Source organism: Mirounga angustirostris, unplaced genomic scaffold, assembly GCF_029215605.1.
Source record: "Mirounga angustirostris isolate CCGP_5_RB_7025 unplaced genomic scaffold, mMirAng1.0.hap1 SCAF_17, whole genome shotgun sequence".
NCBI lineage: Eukaryota > Metazoa > Chordata > Mammalia > Carnivora > Phocidae > Mirounga > Mirounga angustirostris.
The window spans coordinates 41,513,942-41,533,801 of NW_026991725.1; the positions used below are offsets into that span (position 1 = coordinate 41,513,942).

General features: G+C 53.7%; 1 protein-coding gene and 1 non-coding gene across 4 annotated transcripts in view; both read right to left on the reverse strand.

Moving 5' to 3' along the window:
* Positions 1-248: 248 nt before the first annotated feature.
* The window catches only part of CYTH1 (cytohesin 1), an 80,143-nt gene continuing 60,531 nt past the window's right edge, over positions 249-19,860 (reverse strand). For 2 of the 3 annotated variants that reach the window (XM_064582776.1, XM_045888349.3), the window contains exons 3-13: positions 19,218-19,282; positions 17,642-17,708; positions 17,225-17,343; positions 16,855-16,935; positions 15,436-15,548; positions 14,343-14,491; positions 13,828-13,939; positions 8,608-8,684; positions 5,620-5,691; positions 4,860-5,014; positions 249-2,008 (exon numbers count right to left, since the gene is read on the reverse strand). In XM_064582776.1, the coding sequence (XP_064438846.1) occupies positions 1,930-2,008; positions 4,860-5,014; positions 5,620-5,691; positions 8,608-8,684; positions 13,828-13,939; positions 14,343-14,491; positions 15,436-15,548; positions 16,855-16,935; positions 17,225-17,343; positions 17,642-17,708; positions 19,218-19,282 (1,089 nt within the window). In that variant the 3' untranslated portion in view covers positions 249-1,929. The remainder of the gene's footprint in view (positions 2,009-4,859; positions 5,015-5,619; positions 5,692-8,607; positions 8,685-13,827; positions 13,940-14,342; positions 14,492-15,435; positions 15,549-16,854; positions 16,936-17,224; positions 17,344-17,641; positions 17,709-19,217; positions 19,283-19,860) is intronic. The other variant, XM_064582777.1, reaches the window with a different exon arrangement.
* Positions 12,354-12,457, reverse strand: LOC123854797 (U6 spliceosomal RNA). The gene has a single exon (XR_006793356.1). It is a non-coding gene; the product is annotated as a U6 spliceosomal RNA (small nuclear RNA).

Sequence of the window (19,860 nt, forward strand, 5' to 3'; positions counted from 1 at the left end):
GCTCAGAGCTGGAGGTTTGCTGTTCGTTTCTTCTTCACGCACAAGGGGCGACGAGGAAGCTGCTTTTTGCTGTGTTCTCCTTCACAGAAGGCAGAACCTCCTCCCCGCTCCCAGTTTATATCCTTGCTGGGCCGCAGAGAGAGGTGCGAGCCACGGCCCGGCCCGCGCAGGCCCGCTGAGCAGGACCTCCCTGCTCCAAGGTCGCCCCGGGGAGGAAAGGAGGCCACAGACAGCAGGGGTGCTTTGGGCAGATCTGGAGTTTATTTGCTGCAGTCCCTTGGTGCTAGTTTACAAGGCAAAAAAACCAAACGAACAAAAAACAGTTGGAATAATAATTATAATTTTTTTTAAAACCCTGTCAACAACTTTCAGTCATTTCTTTATAGTTTATATTTTGACAAAACTTTTTTTAAACAAATACAAAATAATCTAAAAGGAGAAAAACTATACATGGATTATTTACACCTCTGATAAATAGACGAATACTGATGCAGGTGCCTCTCCGTGTAGTATTTGTGAGAACCAGTGCAGGGGACGCGGCTGGCGGTGGGGCCCCAGCGGGCCCAGACCTCCCCCATCCCCTTATGAGCTCCGGCGCGAATAGGCCCGAAGCCACTCGAGGGAGGACCGGTGTGAAGGGGACCCGCGAAAGTCCCCCCGCCTGCACCCCCAATCACGCCCTTGCACAAAGGCCATCTGCAGAGATGCCCGCCTGCCCTAACGGAGTCGGAGGAACGGGGCTCCCGCTGCCCCAGAAGACCGGCGGCTCTTCGCCTTCTTCCGTGAGGCCATGTGGGAGTGCCGGGGTGGCCCGGGCCGGCTGGGGCGAGCGGCAGGAGCGGCCCGAGAGTCCCTGAGAGAAGAGCAGGAGGACGCTGCGTTCCGCGGCTCCCTTCACACAGTAAGTTGGGAGGGCGAGGCCAGCGCACGCAGGCCTGCAGGGAAGGGAAGGACACGAGGCCGGCCCTGTCCCCCTGGTGCTCCGCCTGCCCCTGCCGGGCAGATGAAGGCCCCCCCCCCCGAAATGGGCGACAGTAGTCCAGGTCGGGTCCCGAGTCGAGGCGGAAAAAGCTGAAGACCTAAGGTGATCAGTAAGACCTGCTCCTTCCTCTAAAACGAGGACTGCAGCTCTGGGGGAGGAGGAAGAACCACGTAAGAAACAGGCCGTCCCGAACCTCGGCGGGGACTGCCGTCCTCAGTTTTGGTTCCGGGGTACTTAGCTCAAAGGAAAATGCTGACTTTGCAGTTTAAAGCCCAACAAGGAGGAACTCTGAAAAACAGTGACTGTCCAGCGATTCCCTTCTCCCCTCCGCGCCCCCGACACTTGGAACTGAGAAGGGGTGGCTGCTGCCCGCCCGCCCGTCCCACCGCCCGCGCCCTCGGGCTGCTGAGAAGCCAGCTCCTGCCAGTGGGCCGGGGCGGCGGGTGGGGAGGACACCTTCGGCGGCTGCCCGGGGCGCCTCCACCCCAGACCGGGCAGAATGCCTCAGAAGGGCTCTACTTTATCTTTTTCTCTCTTTAAAAAACAAAAATATATCTTTATAGTATGTGGCTTCTCTTCCATTCCACTTTTTTCTTAACATAGAATAATATATCGATGGGTGTATTTACGGTGCAGGGTTGAAGGCTTCTTCACAGGGAAATAACCAAGAGGTAAACAGCTGGCTTCGAGCTCTGCTACCAGACCTGCTGAGCGGGAGACTTGCACGGAGGCTGATGTGCTGGCGGGGGCTCTGTTCCCTCTCCCCCGTGCGAACTCCTACCCTTCTCCCACTTAAAAACAGATAGCAAAGCGGAAGCCAGTCTCTAGGAATTCGGGGTGATGCGCAGCAGGGGACAGCCCTGCTTGGCAGCCCGCCACCCGTCCGCGGGGGGGGACGGGAGGAAGGACCCGGGGCCTCGCACGCCGCCGCCACTCGCTGGGCAGACTCAGTGTCTCTTCGTGGAGGAGACCTTCTTCTTCCTCGCGGCCAGCATCTCGTAGAAAGGGTCCCTGCTGATGGCTGCTCTGGACGCACGGAGGGGAGAAAACAGAACAGACTGAGGAATGGGCCCAGGAGATAGCCCGTGCAGGCGCTCGCCGGCAGCACCATGCTCCCCACCCCCGCCCCCGGCACGGCAGAAGCCGAGTCAGTGCGTCAATATTCACCGTGTCCACACATGACTTAAGGGACGAGCCTCAGAAGAGGTACGTCTGACGAGATAATTCTGTTTCTACCTAATAGTGGATTTAGGTTTAGGAACAGAGTATTACACACTCTTATCGTATTCTAGCCCAAAAGACAAATGTGCTACTTCGATCCACAATGACAGCGAGCGCCACACAAGCCGTGGCACCCAGCGCTCTGACGGCCGCCACGGTCTGTAACCACGCAGCCTCTGCGTCCCGCGCACGCGCTGACTCAATGACCGAGACCACACGCGGGCCGTCCACTCTGTCGCGGGGCCCTGGGGTGTGGCCGGCCAGGCCCGTTCTGTGTCCACGGCCTGGCAGGGAAGGAGCCTGCATGTGCCCTGGCACTCCCCCAGAGACCCCAGCATGGGACAGTGACAGCAGGGCCACTCCCGTGCACCTGTCCTTCCCAACCGCCCAGCACATGGTGCGGCGAGCGCACTGAAGCTCTTCCAGAGCGGCCACACTCGAAGTGCCCGCGATCCCAGCTGACCACTGGCTCTGCGCCTGACCAGGGGAATGACAGGCCCTGCAAGCACACTGGGGCCTATTCACCAGAGGTGACAGGTCCCCGGGAAGCGTCTCCACAGCTCCCTGGGGCAGCTAGAACCGACAGTCCCTGGCACCTGTCCCAAGGTTTCAGTCTCGAGAGCCAAGGATGCTGAAGCAGAGCGCTGCATGGTCATCAGGAGTGCGTCTTGTGGAGTCACAAGGCTCAGCTCTGAAGACCAGCAGCACCTCTGTGGCTCTGAACAATTTAATTCGCCTTGCTGTGCTTCAGGGTCCTCATCTGTAAAATGGGGATGACCGTGTTTCCCAGGCTGCGGTGAAGGGTGAGGACGTGGTACCCGAAGCGCATAAACACGGTGTGCAAATTCTGCCCGGTAATGAGGCAGCACCGGGGCCCAGCCAGGACCCGAGCCAGCCCGGGGGAGGCCAGCGCGCACCCTCGCTCAAGGACGGACTCCTCCAAATGCGACCTTCAAGAGAGCCCGGTGGTTCTGGCTGTAGGAGTACAGACCACGTGGAAGACAAAACGCACAGCCTCGGACAAAACCACAGAACAGCGCGTGGGGAAGGCTGCGCACGGCCACGCACCACTCCAGGGAGACACAGCGGAGCCCAGACGGGACCCTGCGCGCACACGAGTGTGCGGAAACTGGAGAGCGTGCCTGAGACTGGCTAACCAGCTATTCACCCGAGAGAAGAAAGTTACATCCTTTCCTTCAAACCATACGCTAAAAGTACATTTCATAAGGACGAAAGAGTTAAGTGTTTTTTTAAAAAACATACGGTAAAAAAAGAGTGCAGGGTACGTGGATGAGGGTCACTTGCTGGCCGGGATGCCCAGACCTCAGTGGAGGGCTTTAAAGTTTTCCTTTCAATTCCTTAGTTACCACACGGTATACAACAGAGTGAGTCAGCGCTTCCCACATGTCATGCGTGGCGGGCTCTGGAGTCTCATTACTGGTATTGACAGGGACACAGTGCAGCCTCGTCCACGGGATGAGGGTCAGAGGGCTCACATCGAGGAGAGGAGCTGCCAGAGTCACCACATGACCATGTCTCACCCCAAAACGTCCTGGGAGCTATCCCCATCACACCGAAGGGGCAGGGGGAGTGCCAGTCTCCAAGGAGGCCAAGGGTCTGGCAGGAGGGAACTCAGCACCGGGTGGCCTCACCCCAAACCCACATGCTCCTGCCCGGCCTGACTCTTCACTGTAGGACTTCCAAGCAGACGCCCGTGGAGCCCATCACGTGTCTTTGTTCAGTCATCTGTTTGCTGTTTAACCCTGGCCAGACCCTGCACCGGCTTCAGCAGCGATACCAAAACACACCCGAAACTCGAGCGCTCCCCCTCAGGAGCAGGCTGTGGCCAGGGCGGGAGTGCGCTGGTCACGGGGGGAGTGCAGGGCCGCAGGGCCTCAGATCACCGGGTCAGGGCGGCCTCCCTGGCCTCAGGGGAAGTCACACGCTCTCAGAACAAACTGCCACCGAGACAAGCAGCCAGGCCATGCCCGCAGGGGTGATGGCCATCTGGACAGGCTCTGGAAAGTCCCAGGGGGGTGGGGGGGGGGAAGCTCTAGCCTGTCATCACCCTCACGCTGTGCTGCTCAGCTGAGCAGGAGGTGCCAAGCCCTGGGCCTGTGGCTCCGTCTACGCCCGTGGAAGCCTGAGAATACTTTTCCCCCCTCTCAGACCCTCAGCCTCCCCAAAGCACAGCGGTCAATGGTGGGGGTCTATCCTGTGACCCTGGAGCGCGGCCATGTGACTCTGGGCAGTTTCCTCATCTGTAAATGGTACAAGTCTCCCCGGAAATGATAAAACATTAGGATTACTATCTCCGCCAAGCTGCCGTCCTGACCATGAGGCCTGCTTCCTAAGACGTGGGCCGACCAGGTGAACCGACCGCACCTGGGGCTGGAAGGCACCCGCCCTCCCTGGGCCGCCAGGAGCACTCTGGGAAGCCTAGACCCGAGGCGCTCTCATAAACGTGCGGTCACGGTCATGCATCTAAGGATCCACGGAAAAGTAGTCTGGGAATTCCAGTCAGACTGCCCTGAGGATCTCAGGCGGGAGCCAAGGAGAGGGGCGGGCGGCGCACCCAACGGCTGAAACGGTCCCTATCTGAGAGGTGAGAGCCCTGGTCGAGTGAAAGCACAGCCACGTCTCCTCCGCCACCTACTTGATGCATTTAATCCACTCCTCCTTCTCCTCAGGCGTCGGGGCTGAGATCCGGTACACGGTGTGGTTCCCTTCCACGACCCGCCCGTCTGCCTCCGTCTTACAGGCCTTGATGACTTGGTCTTTATTGTCGGGGATATAAAGCTCAAAGCAGTTCTGAGAATCACGAGAGAGAGAGAGGGTGTCAAAGATCTGAGAAAGCTGCCGACCAAGAACAAAAAATGTCAGTTTCTTCCTCAAAAGACTCTTCCTTCCGACCTCCATGAAGCACAGGCAGTACGTGTTTTCCTGTGAAGAGGAGCCTCGTGGTGGAATCGTGGAGAATGAGGCTGTATGTCAATAAGCCTGATTAGCAGAGACAGCAGCAGGTGCGTGCCCGCTCCACTCCCAACAACACTACGGAAACACGGAGCGCCGTAGGTCACACGGACGCCTTCCAGAGCCCACCCCACAGCACTGGCACATTCCGAACAAAGGGGAGGTATCTGTAAGGTGCCGAAGGTCCTGACACGAGCAGCCCAGTCACAGCGCCTGCTACGGCCTCTTGAGGAGGGACAATTCCATCCCTCGTGGGACTGTCCGCACGTGACATGGAAGCACCTGTCATTACAGCCTCATCTCTGGCTTCAACACGAGCGATCATTTTAAAATCAGGCATGACACTACTTTTCGGTTTTAAGTAAATCTTGGCAATTTCAGTCGTTTTCAAAGAACTGCTACCCCCCCTCCCTTCTGTCCTCTCCCGTACCCCACATACTTACTGGCTTTTTGGAGTCCTCTACCTCCCGGATACTCAGATTCTCTAAAGGGATAATCCCACGGGGCTCCTTGTCCTGCAGAACAGTTGCAGAGAGAAAGACCTCACCGCGGGGTCAGGAGCACGCAGCCCACCGCGTTCCTCACCCACACGTCACCTGGGCCCTTCTGCTCTTCTCCCCTGACCTCGAGCTCACAAATCAGCTCTAGGGCCCACACCCTAGGTTCTAAAATCAGAAGAGGGCCAGGAAGTGTATGGGTACACGAACCCCTGTAACCGGGGGCCTCTGCAAGGAGGATGCCCAGGGGAGTCTCGGCACGTGTCCTGAAGGAGGGGATGTGTCCCAGAGGAGCCCACGGGAGGCCCTCCAGCAGGGAGCACGGCAGCCTCTCTCACACAGAAAACCACCTCGCTTCTCTGCCTGGCTCCCGGACACATCTCTTCAGCCTCTGCTCCAGGGTCGGCAACCCCAGAAAGCCCTGGCCTCGGGCCGGGTGCCGTGCTCTGTGCCCTCAACGCCTGGGACTGTGGTGTGTGTGTGTGTCCTCATTACCTCCTGCCCCATCGTCCCCCTGTCCAGAACAGAGCAGAGCAGATCTGCCATGCCCTCGCTCCCACGGCCCTCCTCCAGTGCTTCCCATCCCAGCAAAGGCCACCACACACACACACACACACTTGACACCTCCGTCTCCGGGCCATCCAGCCCCACAACAGCCCAAGACTTCGTTCCAAGGCCACCAGGGTAGCTGGGCTAAGCCCCGGCACCACGCTCCCTACAACAAATGTTCCTGGAGCACTGTGCTCTCTCCATTTGCAGATGCAGGTTCCTCTCCTTTTCAGGGAAGAGTCCCGTAATCAATGGCATCTTTGAACACGCAGGTGCGGGTTCTCCAGTACTGGGATCATCTTTCTCAGTCCTCCACAACTGGTTACCTCTCCCCTAATCGTTCTCATATTTGTCTTTTTCAGATGCGATCTCTGTGACTGTTCCAAACCTTTCCTCTATGACGGTGATTTTATTCTTGGGTAGTCTGTTCCACTCCTTACGGTTTTTACTTATGTAAGTCATACATCAGTTACAGTCTACATACATCACGCTTGTGTTCTGGCCCCTTCCATGGTCTCAGGAGAGAGTGGTGAGCGGAGGGCAGAGCCGGCTCAAACACTTGCCGCGCTCGGGCTCCCCGCTGGGACCTGTGTGGGGGTGGGTGGGCTGCTGGCGGGCGCACCCCGTGGACAGCTCTCCCACTGAGTTCACAGCCCAGAGCCCTCACTGCCGCTGCAGGAAATGAGGCCCACTTTCTCACCTTCCCGCTTCGCCAGTTCCTACCCAGCTGCAGACAGGGTACTGCTTGCCGACAGGAAGAGGGCAAAAGCCCTGCCCTGTTAGTGTCTCCTGGACGCAGGGCAGTGAGGAGGCGGTGGGGCTCCACGGGGCAGGGCTCCCCTCCGCTCGGCGCCCCCAGGCCGTGGCCTCTGTCCCTGCTTTCGGTGGCTGCGCTGCACGGAGGTAGGGGTCGCCCTTCCTTCCCCGGCTGCCAGCGCCCCCTCCTGCCCCTGGATTGCCCGCACTGTGTTAGGTGCCTGTGTGTGGAAGCTCTGCCTACCGTCCTAACTCTGGGGCCCCCGCGTCTGCAGAGACACATTCTCTGATGCCTGTGGCCCAAGACAACGCCGCTGAAGGGAGCGTGGATTCAGGCGATGCCCCCACAGTCAGAATCGGGAAGAACCACGGTGTTCTGGAATCGCACACATCACCACTGAGCCCACTCCCGAACTCAGGGCATATTGCTTAGACGTCTGTGTATGTTTCATTTTAATCCAAAGCATAGTGAAAAAATCCCAAGGAGACTTTAAAGATGCCACCAGTCTAGGTATCTTTGAGAAAAAGGCAAACTATGGGCCGGGCGGGGGTGGGAGGGGACAGAAAGGAACGTACTCAGCTGTTGACAGTGGCACTCTGGGGGCGAACAGCAGGAAAATTAGTGTCACAATGAGCAGCCTGCGGCAGCGAGTAATCCCCACTCCCTGCGTGAGAAGCTACATCTGCCCAGCGTCCAAGATGATGGAGCGCCACAGACGACGGCCACCTTACCCAGGCACATGCCAGTGTCCTGGTTCCTACCGAGGCTTACATCCCGGACTCTCACTTATCATCCAAGTCCCACCATGCTCTACACGCGTCTACACGCGTCGGACACGATCCTTCCGAATCTCCACGGTCTCAGTAGGATCCATGACCTTTACTCAGTGAAGACCTGAGCCCCACGCTGCTGAGCAGAACGGAGCAGAACGGAGACGCGAGAAAGGATCAAGTGACAGGTGGGCAGCTAGTGTGAGCCTGGCCGGCCAGGCTTGCTGGGCACTGCACCAGAGGGAGCTTCGATAAAGGTCTTACTTATCAGTTTTATTCTCACAGGCGCTTATTACGAAAGAGACTTACATGTAACACCTATCTGTGTCGTGACTCCATTCCCGCTGAAAACCAACAGAACTTCCATGGTTGAAGAAAACTTCAAACTCCAGGTAATTCCCAACTTCCTCCACTTCACTTAACTTCCTTCTCCTCTATTACGTCTTTCACCCCTGGGCTGCTTCTCCCGAATCCAGAAAACCTGAATGCTCCACATGGTGATTTTCATCCCCCTTTCAAGGGGTCACAGACTCTTTCTTGGCACCTGACCCATGTCCACTCTTTCCAGCTCGGCTCTAAACCCCATCTCTAATGCCGTGTGTAATGCCGGGCTGCTGCCTTCTCCTGGCCAGGCCTCTCTTGCCCCAGTCCAGAGCGGCCGCCAGCCACCACGCCTTTGGCAGGACGCCCACATCATCTCCAGGCCCCCGACTCTGGGGTCTGTCCTAGCTCCTCCTGTTCACCTCAAGTCTCCTCCCAGCCCTCCGCAGGGCCTCCTCTAAGCACATCTGACTGGAGTCGTGCACACACGGAGGCCTGGCCCACCCTCAGTCCCACGGTGGACCAGCAGATGCTCACCGTCGTATATTCAAAGTAGTAAAGGCAGTTGTCAGTCAGAATAAACCAGCGTCTCTTCCAAGTCTTGACCCTGCCACCTGCAGAGCAAACAGACATGCATGTCAGACAGGAGCCAACTGGTCCGTGCAGAACCCCCCCCTCAGAGAGCACGAGGGAGGAGGAAGCGAGGGGCAGGGCACCCAGAGAACATTGAGACCATGGCAAAGTTTACATCGGTAACAAGACACAGAGCCAAAACAGAAGCACCTTTCACAGAGTGAAAGTCTGTGGTACAAGCAGAGCAAGCAAGTCAGGTGGCACCTGGAGATGAACTCAGGACAGTGGGATGAGAGCATGGCGCAGGGGAGGGCACCCCGGGCAATGAGGACACGCAATGCACATCTGACTGGGCTGGAGCGGTGCCAGCAGCTGTTGGTGTGGTGGAAATGGGCCAATGGAAGAAAAAGAGGGGAGACGGGCAGCCCCGGTCCCAGGGCACTGTGAGGGCGCCCAGCCCAGGGCACATACATATGCAGGGGTTCATCAGACATGTTAACCCCTTCACAATCAAATCTAGAGTTTTCCCGGAACGTGGAACCCAAATCCCTGTGGTTTCCCCCTCTACCCCACCTTCCTGATTATAGTGAATTTCTATACTGGCTTTCAGACCCTGGGCCAGTGTCCTTACAAATGAAGTTTCCCCAGAGTCCTGGATGAGACAAGACGGAGTTCCTGCATCGGAGAGGAACCCATCAGTGAGCAGAAGAAGCGCTCAGGAGGCTTTCCAAGCCTGGACTTCTCACCTGAGCTCTGAACACGATGAGCTAGGGGAGGGGTCGTGGGCCAAAGGAGCACGGATGGTGGTGGCTGTGAGCCCCAAAGGCCCCCACCACCTCCCTGGTGAAGCAGCAACGCTGGGACCGTGAGGCTATGCTCAGAAGGACACCGGGGAGGGAGGCTTGGCTGTGGGCTGTTTCAGTGAAGCCTCCTCCTGCCCCCTGCACGGCCGTGAGCCGAACCCTGTCTTCGTCTGTTTACATCGGGGCAAGGGGCAGCCTTCCGAACATGAGCCACACAGAAGTCATGCAAAGGCCTTCCCGTGTTATGATATGCATGCCATTCTGTACGCACTTCTTACTGCCTCGACAGTATATGTTCTTCTTGCTAAGACTTAACCTCCAGGGATTATCACTTGTCCAATCTCCACCATGGGGTGCAGAGCTGGTATGACCTTAGTTAGTCATGCTTTCTCCCTCGTCCCTCAGCACAGGCAGCTGAGCCGAGAGCACGGGCGTGCTGCCATGTGCTCACCCCGGGTCTCCTGACGGGACGCCATGGCTGGAGCGCTGCACGTAACATTACGGAGAGGGCGCACCCAGCGCTGGTCCCGGCATCGAGCAGGAGGCCGGTTGGGCTTTCCACTCCCTTTTATGGCTCTGTGTGGAGGCCTGAAGTCTCGGGGAGGCTAAGTGATCGATCATGAATTGCACAGACCCAGGGTACAGAGGACTTTGCTGCCAGCGCGCACACACTGCCCACCCGCAGGGGCCCTGTGCTAGAACCAGCCCCCACCAGCAGCAATTTGCCGGTTTATGTGAGCATGTGCCTCTGGTCCCTAAGGCCCTAGGGCATGAATTAAGAAAAAAACCACAGATGGAAATATGACATGCATGTAGAAAATGGGAAAGGCTGGGCAGGATCAAAACAAATGAGGAAGAAAAAGAGACAAGGAATATATTTAGAACTGGAGCCAATATGTTATAAAAAGGAACCCCCCCCCCCGCCCCCACTTCAGAGCCTTGAGAAATCAGCTCTTCTACCTCTTGGGCCTTCATCCCCACGCAGGGCTTGGGACACAGGACACCTCAACCCATGCTGACTCCCATGCGCTCCCCCCCCCGCCCCCGCAGGACCACCCGGGGGCCCTCAGGGCTTAGGAGGTCATGGAGGAGGGGTCAGATGCGAAAAAGGAGAAGGTGGAAGGAAATCTCGAAAGCAAAGCTGGAAAGATCCCCTCCCTGATTACGAAAGCTTGATGACTCCCGCTGACAACTGGCTGTGTTACAGGGACCTCTGCCGTGAGAACGGTGGTCCGGGGGGAGCATTTCCATGTTGAAAGAAACAGACATGAAACAAGCAGACAGACCAATGCGCGCACCTAGGACAGTCCCTGTGGAACTCACAGGACGCCTCCCACCCCCGATGCGAAGGCCAGGCGCCGACTTCCCTGGCACCGCCCAGTCCCCAGAACGTGCTAACGACTGGGGGCACTGGGGCTCTTCTCGGCGTGCAGCTCCCTGCTCAGGGAACGCAGCAGCACGCACCTGAGGAGCTCCTCCTCCAGGAACACACAACCCCCAAATCAGCAAATGGACAGGAGATACCAACAACATAACTAAGAGGCCAATTTTGGGTTTTTAGCAATATTCACTGAAAAAGAGGAGGGAGAAAAACAAAACAGAACATGGCATACGGAGCTGAGGTCGTAACGCCCTCCCCTAATACCTAGGACTTCCGGGGCGGGCTTTTGGTCTTTGTCTTTTTTTTTCCTCCCAGACTTGGCATCCTTTGAGTTTAGAAGATGCCACTTCCCCGCTTCATGCAAAGGCAAAGGTCCCAAGCTGTCCCATTTACTTCTTGTCCTGGCGTGCTTTCTGATCAGGACATATTAGAAGCACGTGGCGCTGGGAAGTCAGACCCTCCTTCTCTTCCTCCTCTTCGGAAATTACTGTAATTCACAGGTGTGGTCAATTTGAATGCCACACATACAGAGCATGCCTGGCCAATCTTCCTCTGTTTTTATAAACCCACTCTTAGTATGTTTTCTTGCGTTACCGCATTCAGTGAAGTTTAAATTACCCCACGACCTGGTGCCTGGCTGTCTGATGCACTACGCACTGGTCCTAAAGGGAAAACATGGACCCCTGAGCCTGACCAGTTCCCTAGGGACTGTACAGTAAGTTAGAAGCAGCAGTAACACTACCACCAGCAATTAAAAAACAAAATAACCCAAAATAACAAAATAAGAAAATGCTGCAGCAAGTACAGTGGCCTTGGCAGAGCGAGCGAGCAGGTTGGGGGGATTACATACCTCCTGGAGTTTGGGGCAAGGAAAAGGAGAGCCAAAATCATGGAAACATACAAATGAGGGAGAAAAGAAAATTAAAACAAAGAAATTAAACCAAACTCCTTAATCTTAAAGTGCAATGTATTAGTCATTCACATCTGCCCTGGGGAAGCCAAACATAAAATCACTAAGCGGGGCGAACGCCACTGTATGGCATGTGAATGGGGGAGCCCGTTTCACCTGCCATACACCAGCCGGTGAAGGCGGGCTCTGCGGCACTCCCGAAAACCTGGCCCCAAATACGCTGCAGATCCATGCTCACAAAGCTAATGTTTATTGGCCTATCCAGAATCCAGAGCTAAGAGAGGAAAATTGGGGGGAAAATTTAATGTCTTTCTGCAGATGGCTGTCAGTTTTTAAGGTGTGTGTAAGAATGCACACACATATTCCCATGAATACATACGTACATGTGTGCACACAAGAATACACATTCTTACGGCTATATGCATACACGGACATACACACACAAATGCAGATGGCCGGAAGCCTGCCTTCTGCAGCACGTAAGTACACAGGGGTGATCCTACGTGGCTACGATGAAAACACAGTATGAAGAGTTAGGGGTTTGGAGGAGCTTTAGAAAAGGTAATGCAATGACCTAAAAACAAGTCCCACACTTTGTTAATTTTTTTTTCCTTTTAAAAATATGGGATGCCTCATGAATTTACATGTCATCCTGGTACGAGAGCCAAGATAATCTCTGCACTGTTCTAATTTTAGCATCTGGGCTGTCAAAGCTAACACTCAGCATTAGCATTTAAACAAATTTCACTGGAGGGGAAGTAAATCTAAACTTGGATGTACTTTTTAAATTTCCAGTGGTTTTGCTTTCAGCTCGATCCACCTGGCAGGAAAGGTACAGGGCAGGCTGGCTGGCTCTGGGGTTAGCAATTTTAGAACCCTTCACTTCAAGGATTCTACTGGCTTAAAGGCCTGAGAAATGTTGACCAACTCAAGAGCTAAGTCAAAACTCCCATTGGGGAAGTGGGGCTTTAAGGAGAATTCATGAATTAAGTCATTATATAGAAACACGAGGACTTGGGATATGCTTTTTAAAGGACATATAAATCCTACTGCTACCTGAACTCATCAGAAATTAAAACAGACTCCATTTCAGCACTTCCCAGAGGTTTCAGTCATCGCCAAGAGAGGAATGACTTCTAATTTCACCAGGCCTAGTAACCGAAATGGTAGAGGGGGATCATTCTAACGAGCACCTCCTGGAGATGAGGGAACCCCATGCATCAAAAGGCCAAGGCCGAAGAAAACAGAGGAATGTATCCCCTCAGGGCCAAAAGGGTGCTCATTATGTCCAGGGGCTCTCTCAGCGTTCTGGAACAATTAATGAAATAATCACATCCGGGCACAAATGTCACGAAAACCCTACTTTTCCTCTTGGTTACTCTATCACCTCCAGGCATGACCACAAATCTCAGCAACATAACCTCACTTTTGGCCGAGGGAAGAGGAATATTTTTAAAAATTTTTTCTGAATAAACAAAATCATTACAGTGGCTGATCTGGATTGGAAAGGAGGTTGGGGGGGGCGGGGGGGGGGACCACTGCCCGAGAATGAGTAAGAGCGCTGTGGGTCGCATTGCAGCCAAAGGCTCAGGTTTGCCATGCATTCTGCCTGTGGGGAGCCAGATGCAGCAGGAAGTGATGATGCACTGGGGTGGGGGAGGCGGGAGCACCAGATACAAATCTGTGTGATGGGAAGTAGAGAGATGGACACGGCTGGCCACCCTCCCCGGGACAAAGAGGGCAGAGAAAGGAAAGGGACCAGGTTCTCCGGGAACTGCCTTGAAACAAAACCTGGCCAATCAATTCCAGAGTAAAAATGTGGAGCGCAAACCCATGGGAGCAGTATTTATGCAGAGCGAATCTGTACCCAACACTATCTCTATATCCCAAGGGGGCACTGACTGTGCATTCACTTCCTTTCCGGAGATGGATCTCGTCAGAACACTAGCAGTTCACACCAAAGTCTCTCCATAGTGCCTCCTATAACCAACCCCCACCCTCCCACAGTGCATGTACGTGCGAGTGCACGCACACATCCTTTCTTTCTCAGTTTCTGTGCCAGGAGCCCTAACCCAGAGTGCATTACTTACCAAGTTTCAATAGCCAGCCTTCCCGGTCTGGGTTGAAGAAAGTGTGAGTGAGGTCATTCCCATCATCTTCTGGGATTTTAAAGGGTTCGTTTTTTATGCTCTCATACAGATTCTGGGATAAAAGATGACACTGCATGTCTCTGGTTCTAGAAATATCTCTTCTCCCTCCCCCTTTCTCTTCATTCATTCAATAAGCATCGGTTATGTGCCATGCATTTGTCAGGCACTGGGAACAGAAGAACATGACCAGTTCTGCCTTCAGGCAGCTCTCAGAGACAAAATAAATAAGGCACCTAATGGATAATTAAGAAAGAAAAGAAAGCAGCCTGACTTGCACTCACGCTTTTAGTTTCAGACTTAGAAGCCACTTTCCCCTCCTGATTCCCCCGCTGGGCCTCACTACCAATTTCTTAGTGGAAGTCACATAGTTAAATGCGTTTTATGAGCAGACACTCGGTGGAGCATGTCTCTCTCCTGTCCCGAGTCTACCACCTCCTGGCTTAGAGCGAGCTCACCCGAAGCAGCTCCTCGGGCAGGTCTCCCCCATCGTTGATGCCGCGATTCATGGCGATGAACCTCTCCACAGTGGGCTTATCTTTGACATTGGGGTTGTGCAGGCTGGTGTTCAACATGATGATGGCAAACGAGAGGACGTAACAAGTGTCTAAAGAGAAAAGCAGAGAGAGGATCAGAAACATCCCCCCGGAAGGACCAAGAAACGTCTGATGAAATCAAGACGAAAGGCCATGCTCTCAAAAGAAGGAGACAAATCCACAGGTCTCGATGCCCTCCAAATGAAAGCTATATACTGCAAACTAAAAAGAGCAAGGCACAAAGAAGTGCATCAAGTGTTCAAGACTTAAGGCTGATTATATTTCAGATTGCAAAAGGAGACCACATACACCCACACCTCAATCTGAAAAACAACACAATGTATAAAAAAGAAAATACAAAATACCTATAATCCCACTACCTGGTAACAACTTACTTTGCTTTGTTACACAAATGTGCGGCACATCACAAATGTAGCTCACAGATGCATATTAACAAAATTGGAATCAAAACAGATACACAGTTTTGAATCCTGCTTTTCTGCTGACCTTATTAGCATTTTTCCCATGTCAATAAAGCCTCTTTTTAAACACATAATTTTTATTTTTTAAATTCTTTCATAAAATTGGAGTATGGCAGACACACAAGTGTGTGCGCGTGCACGTAGACTCAAGAACATCGTGGGTCACTCCGCGCTCCCCACCGTAAACGTGCTCACCACCCGTCACCACGCAGCATGATTACAGTATTACCGACTGCACTTCCTAAGCTGTACTTACCAAACTTCCACTTACAAGGTAAGTGAGCCACAGAGACGAAGAACATGACTTTTAATAGGTGCACATTGCCTATGTCTCAGCTACTCCAACTTACATTCCCACCCCCTTATTCCTACTCCCTGGACTTCTGGAACATTCCCAGCTTTTTACTATCATAGCTACCATTTAACTCAATGTTCTTGGCATGAACCAAGGCCCTGTTGTTTTGGAAACTACCTAGTGCCCAGAAAGACTCGTGTGAAAGGCCGGCTGTCAGCGGGGCATGCGGCTGCCCTACCTGTGGACTGGAACACCCCAATATTACACTGGCAATAGCGCTGGGCAAACGCCTCCATCATCCGGTCAATCTTCTGGGCCTCCCCCGGCAGCCGGAAGCTCCACAGGAACTGCCTAAGTGGGGAGGACAGGTGTGTCACGGGGCTGGGGCTCGGAGGCACCGCTCACTTCTCCGGGAACGGGTGCTACGCTTCCATGGGTTTTAATACAAAAGGGCAAAAGGGGACCCACTGGCATGGGGCTTCTTCTCCCACAGCTCTGAGAGCAGGTGCAAGCTTACAGTTCTACATCACGGTTCTCTTAGTCAAAGGTAAGGTATTTAAGAAAACGTGAAAAATTAAGATTTTCTTGTGTAAGAGAATGGTTCTCCTCCTCAGATGAATACACAAGACTGAAATAGAAATAGTGCTCAGGTTAATGAGCTCCCATCTCCGGAAAACAAGATCAGGTGGCAGAAAAGGAGAAAATTTTTCTATCAGAATATTCACAATTGATCCCTTCAAGTCAAAGAGAGACCCATGGCCAGTAGGTCTCACTGTGCTTTACTTTCACCTACCCGAACAGCAACACAAAAGTTGATGCTGTTGACACCCCAGCAGCGAGGTCACCGAGGAGCAGTGTCTCAAAAGATTTAGTAAAAATGGGGGCACCCGGCTGGTTCAGTCGGCTGGGCACCTTGGTTTTGGCTCATGGGTCACAAGATGGAGTCCCACCTGGGGCACCATACTCAGTGGAGTCTGCTTGGGATTCTCATTGCCGCTCCCACCGCCCCTCCCCTGCCTTTGCACGTGTGTGTGCATGAGTGTGCACTCTCTCTCTCAAATAAATAAATCTTAAAAAAAAAAGATTTAGGGGCGCCTGGGTGGCTCAGTTGGTTAAGCGACTGCCTTCGGCTCAGGTCACGATCCTGGAGTCCCTGGATCGAGTCCCGCGTCGGGCTCCCTGCTCGGCGGGGAGTCTGCTTCTCCCTCGGACCCTCCCCCCTCCCATGTACTCGCTCTCTCTCATTCTCTCTCTCTCAAATAAATAAATTAAAAAAAAAAAAAAAGATTTAGTAAAAAAAGAAAATTTACTCTCCTTCTGAGATGAAGTGAACAGCTACTGACTTCTTATTCTAGGGCAGGGGATTAAAGGGCCTTCTAAACTGAAAATGAGAAAAAATTTCAAAATGTAAACATTCACCAATTTCCCAGTGAAATTTCCCAAATGAAATGCATGAAGAAGAGTTTTGCAAAATTTGCCTTCAGGACGCGGTGTCATTCTGTTCTCTTTAACCATCCAACCCTCTCGGTCACAGGCTCTTCAGGATGTCCAGTAGAGCCCCCAAAATATCCTTTCACCAAAACGCCACACAGGACAGACGCAGCCTCAGAGACCGGCCTCTCCCACCTTCCAGGGTGCCCTCCCCAAACGCACTCACCGTAGCGCCTGGACAAGGTTAAGGTCAGTGAACTCATGTAACTCCACAAATGCATGAAGAACCTGGATATTAAACTCGTCTCTAGCAGGAAAAACAAAAGATGGGGGAGGGGAGCGGAAGTCAGACACCGAGCCTGAGAATCCAAGCCGTCCAGCCCCAGCCAGGATCTTTCCCTGCTGAGTCCCGCGGTCCCGCCGCCTCCACACCCAGTGAGGAAGAAGCCCACGTCCCTCTGTCCCCATGCCTCCGTAACACCAGCCACTGTTCCCCTGCACTCAGCCGCTTCAGGACAGAGCTCTCTTCGGGGACAGGGAGCATGCTGGCACTCCTGACCAAGCCGCTCTGCCACTGGCGTCCCCCTAGGCCTCACCTCTCCCCCAGGTAGTCACCAATGGCGGTTTTGTTGAGGCCTTCCCCTTTGTACAAGAACTGGGCAATGTCCTCACAAGTATTCTTCAGCAGGTCATTCTCTATTAAGAACTGTATCCCCTAGAAGACACAACAAGGATGCCAATGACACTCACCCTGGAAACCTCTAGGAAGGAGGGGAAAGGGCAGAGGAAGGACGGATGTGGGAATCTAGACACACAGGAGTATCTAATAAATACTTGGCAATGGACATGCAGGGTCAGGGGAGTCCCAGCTGGGGAGCCGGGGCTGAGGACGTGACAATGGGACGTGTGCTCTACGGAAGGGCCGGAGCTGTGACGGACAGCACCGGGCTCTAGCTGAGCCCGCAGCCACCCCATCTTAGAGCCGAGGGCTCCGGCAGCACCCTCTCGCTCACCTTTTTAGGGTCCATGTTAAACTTTTTCCTGCCCATGGCTACCTGTTTGTTCCTCTGCATGTTTTTCCTGAAAAGCAACCAACACAGCCATGTCAGTCCTCCAGGCAGTCGGGAGGCTGGCAGAGACGAATGTCATTCCCACCTGCACCCACGGACTTGTAGGGGGTCTCGAAAGCACTATCAGGAGAGCGTGGGAATACTTAGCCTACGCGTGGAAGGTCAGCTGAAATCCTAACCCCAGCCCCACATCCATTTGTTCCTTCTACCCCAGGGCTTTTCTTTTAACGTGACTTTTTAAAAAAACTTTATCCAGGTATCAGGTACGTATCACACAACAGACCCATTTTAATGGTACATGTGAACGATTTTTAGTAAGCTTACGAAGTTGTGCAGCCATCACCATGACCGGGTTTAGAACACTTTTACCACCCAGCGAGGGTGTGCTGCGTGAGCGACAGGCTGCCCTCCCTGTGCCCGCCAGCCAGCGTGCCAGTGGCCTGCAGGTGGGGCCACGCAACTCGAGAAGGTCGTAAGTGCTGCCGGCACATGACGAGAAGGACGCCGGCTCACCGACACCACGGGCCCCAGGCCCACTCTTAGTTCTGGGCTGTCTTCTTGTCACCGAGTTGCAAGTGCTCTTCACCTAGATATTCTGGATACCAGCCCTTTTTCAGACACACTACTGCAAATGCTTCTCCTTGTCTGTGGCTCACCTGTTTCTTTTCATAGTATCTTTAAGAGCAGAAGTTTTAAATTCTGATAAACTCCAATGTAACCACTGCTTTAAAGCTACAATTTTTTTAAGTGTAAAGTTAAGAAAGCTATAATCCCAAACTGACAATAGAAAGCCTGGAAGTGATGAGCTGGCCATTTTCCGTAGACCGCGCGGCTTCACTAATCTCTAACGGCACCGCCCACACCCACTTAAAATAACAAACTCAAATGGTCTTAGGAAGCCAGACTGGGGACTTAGGCTTAGAAAAATACAGACATGTAGTGAGCTAGAAACAGCCCAGTTAGTGCATTAAGTACTTAGAAAACGGTCTGGGAACCCCATTCAAAACTAAACTCTGGAGGTCGCTGATGCCTCTTGCCGGTACCCTGCGAACAGTCCCCGTCACGTTGCCCTATAATGCCCATGTCCGCGCTCTGCTCCCAAGCGTACGGGAGGCACGAGTGAGCCCCCAGCTGCACCCAGACACAGCTGGGCGCTCCAGCCTTCAAAACTGGTGCGAGCAGCATTAAGCTTTTCCTTGACACAAAGGAAAAGCACAAACTACAACGCAAACACAGTGGATGGCAGAGGGAAGAAACACCAGTTCGCACAGTCATTTCAGGGCTGTTTCAGGTTTGGGGGGCCTTCGGAGTTCTCTGGTTCAACATCTGCAATAACGTGAGAGGCCCTCACCTGCTGGAGCCCCTGCACTGAAGGGGGGAGGACAGAAAACATGGTGACGTGTGTGCTTGCTAGGGACCGAGGACAGAAAGTGCTCCCTCTGTTCACAGGCCACAAGCACAGGCCGGTGCTCGGCGAGGTCGCAGCCGCACCACCCAGCAGCCGGCTGGACGGACTCACCTTTCCTCTGTGGACCCGAGGTTTTCAATTTCATTAGCTACCTCTGCTATCTCATCCTTGAGCCTCTACAAAACAGACAGTCCAGAATTACCAGGAGGGGCCGAAGCAAGGGAGAGGAGCCCCTCTAACAGCTCCCATAACTCCCTCCATCAAAAAACAAGATAAAGTAAACCAAAATCAAATAAAATAAGTCAGAAAAAAAAAATCTTTAACGTTTGGAAAATTCATTTATTCGACAAATATTTATTGGGCTCCTACCAGATAGTACACATTCCAGGGAATCCACAGGTGAAAAAGACAGCTCCTGACGTCAAGGAGTTTACTGTCTAGGGAAGCTTATAATCACAGACACTATGTAAAATACGTATTTTCCCACTGAAAGGTGGCTGCCTCGATCGGTCGGTCAGAGCATCTCGGCAGCCTGCGAAGCGAGTGTGCTTGAGGAGTTGGGATGAATGACCCACACACCCAGCCCGCCAGGCCAGAGGCGCTTGGGCTGGGCCAACGCTGCCCCCCAGCGGCGGGCATCGGGAACATCCAACCCAAGCTCCTGCCTCCCCCCACCGCACAGGTGTGGCAGACCCTCCGAATGGACAGTCCCGGTGAAGGGGGTTTGAGTGAAGAACTGCTAAGATTTCCTAGC